Source organism: Theobroma cacao, chromosome 3 (genome assembly GCF_000208745.1).
Source record: "Theobroma cacao cultivar B97-61/B2 chromosome 3, Criollo_cocoa_genome_V2, whole genome shotgun sequence".
Lineage (NCBI taxonomy): Eukaryota > Viridiplantae > Streptophyta > Magnoliopsida > Malvales > Malvaceae > Theobroma > Theobroma cacao.
Window position 1 is genome coordinate 31,018,748 of NC_030852.1, and position 15,280 is coordinate 31,034,027.

The 15,280-nt window shown below is 37.6% G+C and overlaps 2 protein-coding genes across 2 annotated transcripts; one reads left to right on the forward strand and one right to left on the reverse strand.

Annotated features, from left to right (window-relative positions):
• Nucleotides 5,322-7,498, forward strand: LOC18605976 (cytochrome P450 78A3). The gene is made up of 2 exons (XM_018117954.1): nucleotides 5,322-6,439; nucleotides 6,686-7,498. Exons 1-2 carry the CDS (start codon nucleotides 5,468-5,470, stop codon nucleotides 7,304-7,306), a joined length of 1,593 nt encoding a protein of 530 aa, XP_017973443.1. The 5' UTR covers nucleotides 5,322-5,467; the 3' UTR covers nucleotides 7,307-7,498.
• Nucleotides 12,243-14,969, reverse strand: LOC18605977 (methionine gamma-lyase). Its single transcript, XM_007039332.2, has 3 exons — nucleotides 14,308-14,969; nucleotides 13,782-14,183; nucleotides 12,243-12,965 (listed from the first exon to the last, which is right to left on the reverse strand). The coding sequence occupies exons 1-3, from the start codon at nucleotides 14,690-14,692 to the stop codon at nucleotides 12,388-12,390; spliced, it is 1,365 nt and encodes a 454-aa protein (XP_007039394.1). The 5' UTR covers nucleotides 14,693-14,969; the 3' UTR covers nucleotides 12,243-12,387.

A 15,280-nucleotide genomic window follows, 5' to 3' on the forward strand; every position in this document is an offset into this window, starting at 1 on the left:
CTGACCTTCCTCGCAGGTAAAAACCATGTACTTTCTCAGTCAAGAAAAACAACGTCCCTGTATTTCTCTTGTATCCACCCTGTATCTTTAGTTGGAGTTAGTAGCACATACACAGCAACATGGGGCCAGGCTACTTGGTAAATGGAATCGATTCCATCTTTTTGGTCAGGTATTGAGTTTGGGATACATTTCATGCTTAAGAAGAATGGTTCTAGGCAGTAAAGGTTTAGCCATTCACCTTTTGTTTTTGGTGAGTTCCTTGTCACTGAAAGGGAAATAAATTGTTGCATGATGTCAAATATAAGAGTAGCTGATGTCTTTCCCTTCTCATTTGTTGCTAAATTATCCTAAATGCGTCGCAGCCTTGCATCAGAATTTCCAAGATGGTAAAACCTTGCGGAAACTTATGTAAATACTTTGATTTTGGTTAATATATATTCTTTAAAGAATTATTTTATAGTATAATACTATACAAAGAATAATGAAAACAATCAAGTGAAATACTATTTTATGTAGAATAACTAAAACAAATGAAGTACTATTTTGTACAAAATAACTATAATAAATGAAATGTTATTTTATGTAAAACAACTAGAATAAGTAGAGTATTATTTCATATGAAACAATTAATACAAGTAGAATAACTATTTTGCACAGAATAACCACTTCACATGAATGGTGCAAACAACCTGAAATAAGTGACAAGATTCATGAATTACTTTTATCTTAGAATGTTTCAGAGAGTTTGGCTTGATGATTTAGATATAGAAATAGTTAATTAAGAGGTCTTTCTCTTAACATTTTTCTAGAGTACAAGTGTTTTACCCTCATACCTTGTTCTCATATATTTGTTCACACACACCTTCTTTTTTTATACTTGTTTATGTACAACTTCTTCAATTGTACTTGTTCACGTATAACTTTTTCTTTTATACATTTTCACGTATACCTCTTCTCTGTTACTTTTTTATTTGAGAATAAGTTTTATTACACCTAATTACTTCAATGATCACATAATGAATTTTTAACCATTACTTGATATTAACTCTCAGTAACCATTACCCAACATTAAAGTTCTTTTTAATAAAATCACTCATTACGTGCATTAAAGTCTTTTCTTGTAACTGCTATTTTTGGTATTATATATAAAGTCTTCACAATTCATTAGAGGCTTTTCCCCTCAGCTAATAAATGATCCTCCAGAACTTCTCTATTTCAAAAATCGCTCCAATCTTCTTTTCTGCCGCCTCCAAACGTATTTTTTTACTTATTTGCACTACTTCATCTACCTATCACAAGAAATCTCTTTACATTTGATAATTAAAGCAACTGTAGACACCCTAGAAGCTGTATTCAGTTTGTGAATGATTAAGACTTTCTCTTTTAATTATGAAAGGAAAATTCAAATTTAGACCATATGAATCATATGAATCTCTCAGCCGCCTACGGCACTCAAATGTGGCCTAGTCTCAGTCTTCCCATGATTGCAGATTGCAGAACATATTTTGGAACAAACTGGATCCACCCCACCGAGCTTTCTAGCCAAGTGAAATCTAAAGCTTTTGCTTTTGACCCAGTACAGTGAAATCTATAGCCATTTACCGCGGTCAAGTTCATCGAATTTCAAATCCGAATCAAGAAAGAGAACCAAGATCTGATTTGATCACACCTAAATCAACTTGGTTAATAATCATTAGTTTCTAGGATTTTAGATTGTGGCAACTTTAATGGACCTTCAAATTAGTGATTTGCTACCCTATTTGCTGAGAAGAAAAAGAGAGAACTGATATGCAATAGCAACTTGTATGTCACTAACCATTTAATATATCAAATTATAGAGAAAACTATGGAGATGGATGTTCTGTTCTGGATAGCAACCCTTTAAGCTTTCAAGTTGAACATAATCAAATCACTAAACTATTCATTATCTGGCATCAAATCTTCCCACAGGGAAAGAATAAAGCCTCGTTTCCTTCATGGTTATTTCATTACTAATTAGATATGCTTTTCAACACAGATAGTGCTTCTTTTCTGTGTTAATAGAGTACTTCCAAACCAGTTATATACTTAATCAAAGTCCTAGATTTAGATTTACACCGTACATGTGGCACCCAACATTGTGAGTTGCAAATTAATATCTAATTGTAACAGTAAAAACCAAAATTAGAAGGCCACCAATTTATCTAAATTCAGCCATAATTAAAATCCCTTCTGTGCACTTTGTAACTCATGATTTGTGAAAAGAACAATGAAGAATTAATGCTGTTGATGTATCAGTAATTTGAGCTAATTGGAAGAGTTCTTAGGGCATCTTAAAGGACAGTGATCATAATACATATTTCCTGCTAAACATTCAACCATTCATGGTTGAGTTAATTTAAACCTTCCATTGCTTTTCTTCTGTTGTCGAATGGAATCCAATCACCCCAAGCTCTTTTTGTTACTCAAGTGGGAAAGACTAATATAGTCCACTAATTTAGAACATTGACTCAGTCGATCAACTAATTGTAACATGTAAATAATGATTAAAAGCCTGTTAATCAAGGACTATCTTTATAATCAATAACCCTAGCTCCTTTAGCATCAAAATCTTCTTTGTTCTTGAAGGAATATGATGTGAATGTATTATGTAAAATGTTCTTTGCTCCATGTAGAACACTGAAGTAGCTCAAACAGAATCCAGGATACTGTTGAGTTGCTCAAAACTCAAGAACCATTTAGCAATATGTTATATATTTGATTCTCCTAAGTCACTCTCACATTATATAAATGTTAAAAGAGTTTGTGGCAATTGATATTTTTGAGATTCATAATTGCACCTCCGCATAAACAACTCTTGTATAGTAGTATTCTATAATAACCAACAGCTTATGAATTAAGGTTATTTGTTTATGCTGGCATCTGCTATTGATGATTCTTTTGAATGAAGCACTTAATCTTATTCCAATTATGCTGCAAACATCACCACAGAATTGGATTTTCTTTTGTTATCCTTACTTCCCCTTTCAATTTCCTTCCACATTTTAGCCATAATTTACCTCTGCAACTTTCCTCATTGCGAAATATTGATCCTAAATTCATATCAAGTCCTGCCACCTTTAAGGCCAGGATTGTGTCTGAGTTTCAAGCCTTTGATTGCTGCAAGGTGGCTGCTACAAGAAGATGGAAGGTGAAAATTGACAAAAAAAAAAAAAAGCATTGGAAGATGGCTTTCTTTCTTGTTTAATTGCCCTAAAGCCTAGAGGGCACGATCCAAGGCGCACTACTAGAGAAATATAAAAGTTGAGGAACCATACCCACCTTTGGCTTTGGCCATGGGATCAAGTGCTTTAAGTGCAAGACACGTAGATAAGAGCTTCTAATGACATCATTTTATCAAATACTTTAGTTACACACCTAATGAACAATATTCTAAGCTTGCAGTTTTTGCAGCGAATTTTCAAGATAACTTTTTTCCATCTTTCTTGAACTTCTCCAAATGCATATATGAGAAAAAGGAAAGAGATCATGCGTTTGGATTGAGAATTGAGAAAAGGCAAGCGTAAATAAAATTATCTTTCCTGAGATAGAAATCATCAAGTTCAATGAAGAGGGCTGTTTTCCTTTCCTAGAAAATTGGGAACGAGTTCATTCAAGTCAATCCTTTGCTATGGACAAAACCACAAGGAGAACTCCATAGGGTGATCATTCTAATTTATCAGCATTTGATTCCCATCAGAATCTAAACAAACAATGTGAAAGCAAAAGAGCAATTATTTAAAAATGTACTTGAGCGAAGAGAAGGATTTTGACAAGCCCATGTATAGATGTAAACAAAATTTAAGCATTTCCATAATCAAAAAGAAAAAAAGGAACATTAAGGGGATAATTGGCTTCCCCTATGCAACATTTTGTCTGTCTCGGATCATTAAAAGAAAACTAGGCAGCATTAGCTAACAATTTTGTTTTAAAATGTGTAAAAACTCCCAATAATCAGCTTACATTTTGACCACCTGGGACCAACTGTCGGGGGTGGATTTTCAAGTGGGACCTACCTCGGGGAGAAATGACTCAGACTGGTCCTTGGATTATTATTTTGTGTTGTCCTATGTTTGAATATGACAACAATGTCCCTGCTCTCTCAAGGGCACATGATTTAGACAAAACAACGGGAAAAGGGACGGTGGGTGTCCTAAAGCCCTTTCATGGGACCTTAGACGCGTGGAGTCATGAACAGAAGCTTTGGTGCAGGGGAAAGGAAATTGAGGATGCATGGAACACGTGGCGTTCCGACCCGCAGGTCCACGTGGGCTTTGGCTACTCGCTGTACTGGGGTTAGTGCCTAAATCCATGCCAGATTCGTGGGTTCAACTGAGGGACACGATAGCATAGACACCAGACATGTGTTAACGTCAAGTAACTTTGTTGAGCTGCTTAAGATTTTTTTCTGTTGTAAAAAGCCCCTTAACATCAAAGATCTTTGTGGCTATTGATCTTCGGCCCACTCTCACTTTCAAGTGCGTGCTGATTAAATTCCTTGTTTTCTCATTTTAAGAAAAACTCATGAAAGGTTAAAATCAATCTCCTTAAATGAAAAATATATATATATCTAATTTCAAATCGACGTCTGAAAATGACTATCCGAATTATGGTTGAAGTTATTTCTCATGAAAATAAATTAAAAAAAAAATCCTTAAGTGAGAAGAGATGTTATGTTTTCACTTTCATAGAATATCACTTGAGTTTACTCTATTCAACTAAACCGCCTAAAACTTAACATGCCACTACTAACTGCTATTAATGATATGTTAAACTGATTGATTCTGAATTCTGGTCATTCTTGTTCTGTTCTTTATCAAATAAAAACTTGAGTGATGTGACTAAATGGTAAAAAAAAAAAGTCGTAATTTTAATGAAATTTTAATAACTCATTGCTCATCATTCATGTCGATGTGGTAGTGTTGTGTTTATGCCATGATAAAAGAAAGAAACTACTAGTTAAAATTGGGTATACAATCAAGTGATATTTGACAAAATGTGGCCCGGAGGTGGAGGATCAGGACCACTAGCTAGCGGATGCCTAAATTCTGAGAGCGATGCGTAGAGGAGAGGCATTGATTTCTGATAGCTCTAGAATAAGATGGCAGCTTCCACAAAAATTGCTAGTTGGCTGGGCTATGGCCTATGTTGTTCCAAGAAAATCAACCACGCGAGCTAGAACCAGCGTGGGGCATGGGGCAATGGCCCCCTCCTCAAATCTCATTTTCCGTTATGCTAGTGGCGGCGCACACTGATATTTCGATTTTAACTTTCATTCATTTGTTTATTTCCGTTATACTGCTGATAAACTCATAACGCCCTGTTTAACCGTTACTTCTATAGTCCACAAAATCTCTATATAAGCAAACCTCCGATTTCATGGTTTAACCCAAAAAAGGAAACCCATAACTCTCCCAAATTAACAAACATCGCCCATTTTCCTTCTCCAATGGCAAAACACTCTGATTGCTTCTGGGTTTTGTTTCTGGCTTCCAAATGCCAAACTTTCTCCTCTCTAGACTCCATTTTACTTCTTCCTTTTCTTTGCATGGCTTGGCTGGCCATGGCACTGTGCTTCTGGAAGTGCCCTGGAGGCCCTGCCTGGGGTAAGTATTGGTTGCGAAAGAGAGCAGCATCCACAAAACCCAATAACATCATTCCAGGGCCGCGAGGGTTCCCGGTTCTTGGAAGCATGGACCTCATGGTTAACCTGGCTCACCGCAAGCTTTTTGCTGCAGCCAAGTCTTTTGGTGCTAAGCGGCTCATGGCTTTTAGCTTGGGTGATACACGGGTTATCATTACATGCAACCCTGATGTAGCCAAAGAGATTCTTAACAGTTCTGTTTTCGCTGATCGTCCAGTGAAAGAGTCAGCATATCGTTTAATGTTCAACAGAGCGATTGGTTTTGCTCCTTATGGAGTTTACTGGCGAACCCTAAGAAGAATTGCTGCAACACATCTCTTTTGTCCTAAACAAATCAGCTCCACCGAAGCACAGAGGTTGGATATCGCCTCCCAAATGGTGTCTGTAATTGCATATCGCGGTGGAGAGTTCTCTGTACGTGATGTACTCAAGAAAGCTTCCCTTAACAACATGATGTGCTCAGTGTTTGGTATTAAATATCAACTGGGTTCTTCAAATAGTGAAACTGAAGAACTCAGCCAGCTTGTTGAAGAAGGTTACGACCTACTAGGGAAGCTCAATTGGTCTGATCATCTTCCATGGCTTGCTGGTTTAGACCTTCAAAAAATCCGGCTTCGATGCTCCGAACTAGTTCCCAAAGTGAACAAGTTTGTTAACAGAATCATTCAAGAACATAAACACCAAACTGGGAAAAGAAACCATGATTTTGTGGACGTTTTACTTTCTCTGAATGGACCTGATAGACTCTCAGACCACGATATGATTGCAGTTCTCTGGGTAAGTAACAATCTGATTGTCATGATAATTAATAAAGCAACAGTTAGCATTTATTATGATATGCATGTTTTTGGTTTCTCTTGCATGATGTTATCTAGCTGTGACATAGTATGGGAAAGGAATCAAAGGTGGAATCCTGATAATGCTTTGGGATCAGTTTGTTGATTAGATTCCTATAATATATGCATTTCCCTTTGATTAAAAATTTAAACGGTTTTTCCTAATCATGCTATACTCATTACACAGGAGATGATCTTTAGGGGAACTGATACTGTGGCGGTTTTAATAGAGTGGATACTTGCGAGAATGGTGCTTCACCCTGAAATCCAATCAAAAGTGCAGGCCGAGCTTGATCAAGTTGTAGGGAGATCACGGCCGTTGATGGAATCAGACATTCGATCGATGGTTTTCCTGCCAGCAGTGGTGAAGGAGGTTCTCAGGCTGCACCCACCTGGCCCACTTCTATCATGGGCCCGTTTGGCAATCACAGACACTGCTATTGATGGATATCACGTGCCCGCTGGGACCACAGCCATGGTTAACATGTGGGCCATCACCAGGGACCCAGATGTTTGGGCGGACCCACTCAAGTTCATGCCGGAGAGATTCGTGTCCAAGGACAGAGCCGACGTGGAGTTCTCTGTGTTGGGGTCTGACCTCAGGCTGGCGCCATTTGGGTCAGGCCGCAGGAGTTGCCCCGGAAAGACTTTGGGTTTGGCCACTGTTAGCTTCTGGGTCGCCTCCTTGTTGCACGAGTTTGAGTGGGTGCAATCAGATGATAATCCTGTTGATCTCACCGAAACGCTTAGGCTCTCCTGTGAAATGGCTAATCCTCTGAAGGTCAAGGTGCACCCTAGGCGCAGATAAAAATGAGAAAACAAGTGAGAACCGTTTGAAACGATAATCGTACAAGTTGTGATGTGTTCAATCGCAACAAAAGCGATTATCCTTAATTAGCAACCTGTTAGATATGCTGGACCTAAAAATGTACATATAGCACGTGTTTCTCTCTATAAATGTCAATGCGCCGTGTGTTGATCTTAACCTACTTTTCTATCATACGGACAATCTAACAATAAGCTAGAGCCACGGCAATGTATAAATTAGAACTATTTAACTGAAATATGGTTTTGATCTTTTGGGTTTCATTTCTTATTCCAAAAGCAGCAGCTTAGAAAATTCACAAGATTAAACCACTAATGGAATATTCATTCCTAAACGGATCGAATATCCACCACGGTGACAACAAATGAGCACAACAGGGTTCCCCATGATTGGCTTCTGTTCACCTTAATCCAATCGAAAAAGGAGGACAAAATTTAAGCCCTAATTAATAACAGCAGGCCCAAAATGTTGCTCATCATGCTTTAATTTGATTGCCTAATTACTTTGCTTAGTAGTAGTATATACGTTTCCTTAGCAGTGGGCCATGAAATTTGATGCAGACATCACAATTCACTATAAGAGTCATCTTGTTGCTATTCACGTTGCCGCATGTATGTGCTTTCAATAAAACGTAACAGCTCTCCTTTTCTGCACAAAAGTGTCCAAGACACCTTCTTTTTAAACCGTTCATGGAACAACAAGGAGAAGCGAAAGTGGACAACATTGTGCATTTCAAGAAGCAGGTAATATATATGACGACCAAATGTGTGTAAAAAAGGACTAATACTGTCTTCTGTCAGCTGTAGGCTGCCAATTATACTATATTGAAAAGCTAAAAGGGTTAGGTGATGCAGCAGGAAGCTAAAAGAGTGGAACATTAGTTGGATGCTTATCTATCCTATTCAGTACAATAAAGATGAACCAGTGTGACAGATCAAGAAAGAATACAGGAAAAACGGACAACCTTCCATTGCTATAAGCCAATATATATAGCCCTTACTCTTAGACTGACGCGCTTAGCCGGTATTTCATAGTTGTATCCAAATTTTCAAATATCAAATCTCGATTTTTATCAAAGACAAAGGGAGAGAGATTTATGAGAAGAAAGAAGACGCTACGTTTTACTGTGTGACTTAACTATTGAAGAAAATCCCCACTAATCTGAGTTAGGCAAAATCTCAGAAGTGGGGAGTTAATTAACATGGTGGTATATGTGGAATTTTATGTAGCAATTATTTTTGTATTTTTTACTATAATTTCTTCTTGGGTTTTCAACAACGTTGTAGCTAGTACTGTTTTTTCTTGATCTGCAAAACTTTATCCTTCTTCTTTTCTTGGAACCATACCTTAAACCATATCTTTAGAACTCGAATGAATTCACATATATAGAACTACATGCAAAGGTGACAAATAACCAAAAGGAGTTTTGATTAGCTAATTATATTCAAATTCCGGTCCAGGTACTATAGGGTTTTTTTTTTTTTTTGAAAAGTGATTTTTATTGACCAAGTACTATAGGGTTGCATGTATCGTTTTACATGACTAATTTTAATTTATTTATCCATCTATTTATGGATACTCTGTCTATATCATGTATGCAAATAAAATGAATGAATTTTCATTTTCAAAAGAAGAAAATGGCAGAGCAGAGAGCTGGAGACTGGAGGGGATATACGATTTCCGGTCTCCTTTTTCCTTTTTAGCTTAGGAAAAAAGAATGATAAAAAGCACGATTTTGATGTTACTGACGAACAATTGCTATCATCTTTAGAAAACACAAGTACATAGACGACCTTGCCTTTTTGTCTTCGTGAGTTTTTCCATTATCTAAACTTTGGGTTCGGGGGCCTCTCCAAAGCTCTTCCCCTTCGCTAGGGCCATCGCTTATGACAAGCAACTAGTCGATGGCACGTGAAATGCACATGGATCGAAAGACACTAATGGTACTTTCGTGAAAAGTACTTCACATTGAAACAACTTTTGTCTATTGCCCCAGACACTGATTGTGATCTTCCCCGTCTGTTGCAATAATAGCCGCCTTATAAAACCCCAAGTTAGAAAAAGCCAATCGTTCTTGTGTGCAAAAGCATATAGAAAATGTCCAATTTTCGGTTAAACCAATGTCTCTTGGCCTTGGCTCGGTGCATTCACATCACTCTCACACGTCCTAATTTCATGCACCCGCCTAGCTGGATCAGCTGATAAAACAAATCAAATGTAAATCCAAAGCTTTTTTTGGCCACTTCAAATTCTAGAGTAGTACAACTATTTCTTGATTTCTGAATCTCTTGCGATTGGAAATGTTATGTTCATAATGACACATGCTCGTGTCTCTACATGGGCCATACATGAAAATCTTGATTGATTCGTTGTTATCCCCGGGACAGAGCAAGGTGTGGTTACCAAATGAGATCCTAGTACAGATGGATCAAACCATGATTACGAGGGGGAATTGCCGTACAGATTTGCTAAAGTGATTATGTACCCAAAGAGATAGAGAGATACCCAGAAAAGCATGGGGACAAAAATAAGACTTCAAATAATCGGCACAGGATGACTACTGGGCTAACTAAGGCTTGCATAATTATTATATATATGGCTGATATTTTGCTGTCTTTTTGAACACGCATTGTCCTTCTTAACAAGTCCCACCATGGTCCTCCCCTGCTTGATTGATGATGACCATATTCATTCCTTTTGGGGTTACATCTTATGGGAGAAGAAACCCACAATGTTCTCATTAAGAAGAAGAATAATCACAATAAATCAATATGCATTATTGTAGATAAGGAAATGTAAGACCCTTTTTTTTGCCTTCTTTTGTCTAATTCTCTGCACCAATTTAGTTTCATTCCATTCAAATTGATATGAAATCACAAGGCAAATGAAACTGTTCTCTCCTAAAGCCTAGATGCTCGTTCCTTGTCGCTAGTTAATACTTTCTTTCACAAATTATTGTTTACAACTTTATATATTGGAAGAATTTAAAGCACTGTCTGCCATATGATATATGATCATCATGATGATATATTGGTAATGGATCAACATGTAATTAAATGCAATAATTTTGACATATGCTGTATTTTAATCGAGATAATGTTAATATGGCAAACATTGTGATTGAAGGAGGGAAATCTGGAAGTTTATGAGTGAAGCAATTAGGTGAAACATACAGTCCTTTGCTTTCATCCATCACCAAAGATTTATCCATGAAAAACACAATCAAGTTCAAGGGCACGACGTCAAGCAGATTGAACTGGTAATTTCATTATAATAATAATAACGTGAGAGAGCAGAGAAGTAGGAATATATGCCGGGTTTGCGGGTGATCATGCGCACTGACAAGCCACAGCCAACCGATTAATATTTGAATGGAGCATTCAACGGAAACTTTGCTGACTGAATGATGTAAATTCTTGTCCTGGGGATAATGCACTTTTTTTTAAGTACATAATTAAATTTGCTTGAAATTCCTTTGAAGATGATTTATGTTATATTAAAACATTGCAACTGTAGACTATGTAATGATTATTTTCTTAACCAAAATCACTTTTGTTGATGCCATAACCAGAACGGCTATAATCTTAGGACGAGATTTTCCAAACTATAGGCCTAAACTTTTTAGGTCTATAATTAGTGTGTGGAAAATGTCTATATGAGTGAATTACAAGTCAATTTAGTGATCACTTTAAAAATATATATTATCCATATCATCATGAAGGAAAGTATTTTTGTTTTTGGTATTAGACGATAATTAAATTACTTAATTATTTGCATTCAAGAATTTGATTCATTGATTGATATGTGATTTTCTTCATAAAAAATAAAATTTGAATTTTTTTTCTTTTAATTAAAAAAAATCCCTTAATTACTTAAAAGAACCTTGAAAATTAGTTTCATGTATTCCATTCCATATAGCTTGTTACTTTTACTTTAGCAAGAATAATTTACCACTGATGTTGACATCTACCAATGCATAAGAGTCGCTGGCTAAGTTTTTACAAAGCATTTTCTTATGTTATATATATTTCATGTCCTTTTTCTCTTATTGGGTGAATGCTGGCAGAGGGAGTGGTCCTTGCCTCGATTAGCTCTTATTTCTTTGGGTTCCAAGCCCAAAGAGATAGGGCAGTGAAATCTGTGACTCAGGACTTAAAACATTTTCATTGCTTGAAAGCCTATCCCTTTGGGCCATATTCCGGCCGTTACCCTCTTCATATGTTGATTCGACTTTAAGGCTAAATGCTTATTTATATAATTTAACATTTCTTCAAATATTTTTTTTAAGATTTAATTTATTATTTTATTTACATTAAACTGTAGTCTTTTAAATTTTATTTATTTTAAAAAATTAATTAATTACAAAAGTTAACAAATATAATTAATACGATTAATGATTGTTAGGTGAAGTTATTTTTAATAAATATAGATCTAAATATCTTAATTTTAAAAATAATAATTTATTAACTTTTATCATTAAAAAATTTACATTCTAATTTAAATAAAATAATTCTTGAATCTTGAAATGAAAAATTTGATGAATTTTAAATCTTATACATTTAGCCTAATTTGAGCAAAAGTCAGTCGGCTCTCACTAGTAGCCTAATTTTAACTGTAGGCTGCGGCATAACACAAATGCTGGGCCCGGCGGCAAGAAAGTAACGGGAGGAAAAGACCATTAGGCCACGTATCGATACTAGATAGCGGATTCAGGGAATCTTCTTCTTTTTTCTTTTGGACACAAATGCTAGGAAGATAGGAAAGTTCAGAGTTGAATACGGGCAAAATCAAATTGAAAAGAGACCTGTGATGGCTATGGCTGAGGGAGTTATCTTTGTTGTCAATGACTCCATACCGAGTAACTCTATGGTTATATCATATTATATCTTCAATCTTGTTCTCATCCAGAAAAGACTTGTTGAAGTTGAAGCTTTTTTTGCTTATTAAAAATTAAGAAACGTTATATTATGCAAAAGGTCCAGCATCTAACAAGTGAAATAACACAAAGGGAAACCTTCTATACATGAACTAGGGACCAACCCATTATTGAACATTAGAGAACATCAGTTTTTATTGAATAAGGTGGATTCCTGCATCCTCGAAAGCGCCTTCTCTAGTTGGCTCCACCGCTGCTCCAGTGTCCCAATGTATCCAATCGACATCCTCACCAGCCCTGGCGAAATGCCGGCAAGGGCCTTCTCTTCAGCATTCAGTTCACTACTTGTACTACTACCGGAGCAAGACATTAGAGTCTCATAGTAACCCAAGCTCACCGCCATCAAACCAAATTGAGTATAGTTCTGCAAGTGGTGCATCAACCTGTTGGCTCTTTCTTCCGATTCCATGTCAACGCAAAGAAGCCCGCCAAACCCATATTCCTTATTGGCCATGGACTTCAATAGCTTGTGTTGGGGGTGGTCCTCGAGGCCCGGGTATATGACCTTGAGCCCCAATTTCTTCATTCTAGTGGCAAAAGCCAAGGCTCTTCTGCAGTGCTCCTTCATTCTCAGGCCCAAATGAGGAATCCTCTCAGAGAGTTCAAAGGCCACCTTGGCGTTCATGGTCGGGCCCAGAAGCATCAGAGCACCTTGATGAAGGTCCATCATGGAGTTCACCAGGCTTGCAGGACCACAAACAGCACCTGAGGATTGCCAAAATGGTGGACACTTCCAAGATAAGCAGACAATGATAGTATATTCCAATATCAATAAACTGATATGAATGCTAAGGTTACGTGTTCAGAAATGAAATTAAAAAGAGCTTTCATATTTAACAAGAATTAATGGTTTTGACTAGCCAGTTTTGCCTAGAAGTTAACTAGGCAAACATGAGGATAAAATAATTATTGAAAACTTTTGTAGAGAAGATGCTTAATTTTTCTTTTCAACTAGAAATGTCAATTTAAAGCCTTGGAACTTTAAGTTGGTATACAGAATTTATCAGAAAAAAATACAAAAGACAAAACACATCACATGAAAGCTTATCCATAAGAGGGAAAGAAAAGGAGGAACTGAACGCACACCACACATCATCATATGCAACATGATGATGATCTTATCGGTGAAACATTGAAATTAGTAAAAATGCAGGAGAATATCCTTGTCAGCCATAAAAGCTAGCTGGAAAACGAAACTTAACCATTAATTGGCTGCTTTGCAAGTGATCATCAGTAGAAGCATCATTCACGAGATAAGTTGCCCCCACTATCCCGAAGCATGTTTTTCTATTTAATTATCTAGTCAATTCTTTTCAGAGTTTTTGTTTCCATACCAGAAATCTTATTTGTTTCCCATCTTATGAATCAGTCAAAACATATTTATCTTTTTCATTACCCACCATTCAACTTGATTAATCACAGGATCACACGTCATTGATGTCACTGTTTCGAACGTGAAACAGAGGGATGAATGCCTGACACGTGTACGGTAAAAATAGAAACATACGAGACAACACGCACCTGCAATAACATCGGCCCCACCGCTGATGAACTTGGAGATACTATGGACAACCACATCAGCACCAAGCCGAGCAGGGGAAAGAACCATGGGAGCGAAGGTGTTGTCTACCACCACCGTGGTCCCCTTTTCGTGTGCTATCCTGCTTAGCTCCGGAATGTTGGCTACGGTGAGTGTTGGGTTAGACATGGACTCGAAATACAAAACTTTGGTCCTTCCTCCGACGATGGCATTTCTCACTGCTTCGTGATCACAGACGTCCACGAACGTGGTTGTGATGCCACATGCTCTGGGCAAGAAATGGGTTAGAAGTGCATGTGTCCCCCCGTAGAGAGTCCTCGATGCCACCACGTGTCCGCCGCTGCTGCAGAGTTGCAACAGGACGGAAGAAATAGCAGACATACCTGTCACGAAATCAATTTTTTTTTTTAAGGCGTCACGAAATCAAATTAACCACAAAATTAACAATGTTGATAAGAATGTTAATTAGATTTTTACGTGTAATAACGGGTGTAACAGAAAAATTACCGCTAGCAGTGCAATAGGCAGCTTCGGTTCCTTCCAGCGCTGCCATCTGACGGCCAAGATTTAAGACAGTGGGGTTGAAGTGACGGCTATAAATGAAGAAATCACGATCAGGGCCGAGTTCACCGGCGAACATACGGCGCATGGTCTCAGGTTCCATGACGGTGAAGGTGGCAGAGGCCTCGATGGACATGTTAACGCCACCATGCTCACCGAATTCATGCCGCGCGCTGGCTAATGCAGCGGCAGGGTCGTTTTCCCATGCTGGTGCCAGTGTTGGCAACATTGATTTCTTGGACATGAAAAGATCATCCCCGTCGAAGTCATCAGCCCCCGCAGCTCTCTTCTTTCCGGAAAAAACAAAGCCACGGCTCTGGGTTTCCGCCATAATTAATTCTCGTGGAACAGAAATGAAGAATGAACCCAACTTCCCCTTGAGTCTTTTATATGTTTTTTTGGTTTTGTTGGTGGGCTTGTTTGGACGTAATCGGTGATAGCAGAATTGAAGGACTAAACAGGATTGGTGACAGGGAATTGAAGAGCGGTGTGGTGAAGAGAAGTGGGGATCGGAAGCTATATATAAGCGGAGAAACGAGAGAAAATGGTGGGGGTTAGAGATTTTGCAAAAGAAAGAATTAATGGAAAATTAAGATTATCTGGCGTGGCGTTACCTACATTTTTTTGTCTTGAAATAAAGTACATTGAATCTAGTCGGCTTTTTTTATTAGGAAATGATTAGGATTCGGATTTGTAATGTGATTACCGTTTTCTGGGATGAGTTGCGCTCTGCCTAGAGAATTAACAACAAAGTTGGAAGAATTTTCTAAACAGTGACTGATTTCCTAAAGTAACCTTGCAGGAGTGAACCGCAAGCTAATATACCCAAAAATACGGGGTTAAAATGTTACTACATGGATCAAAGGTCCCCATAATTTTATCTCTAAACTTTTACCAGATTTGGATGAATCAAGTTGAA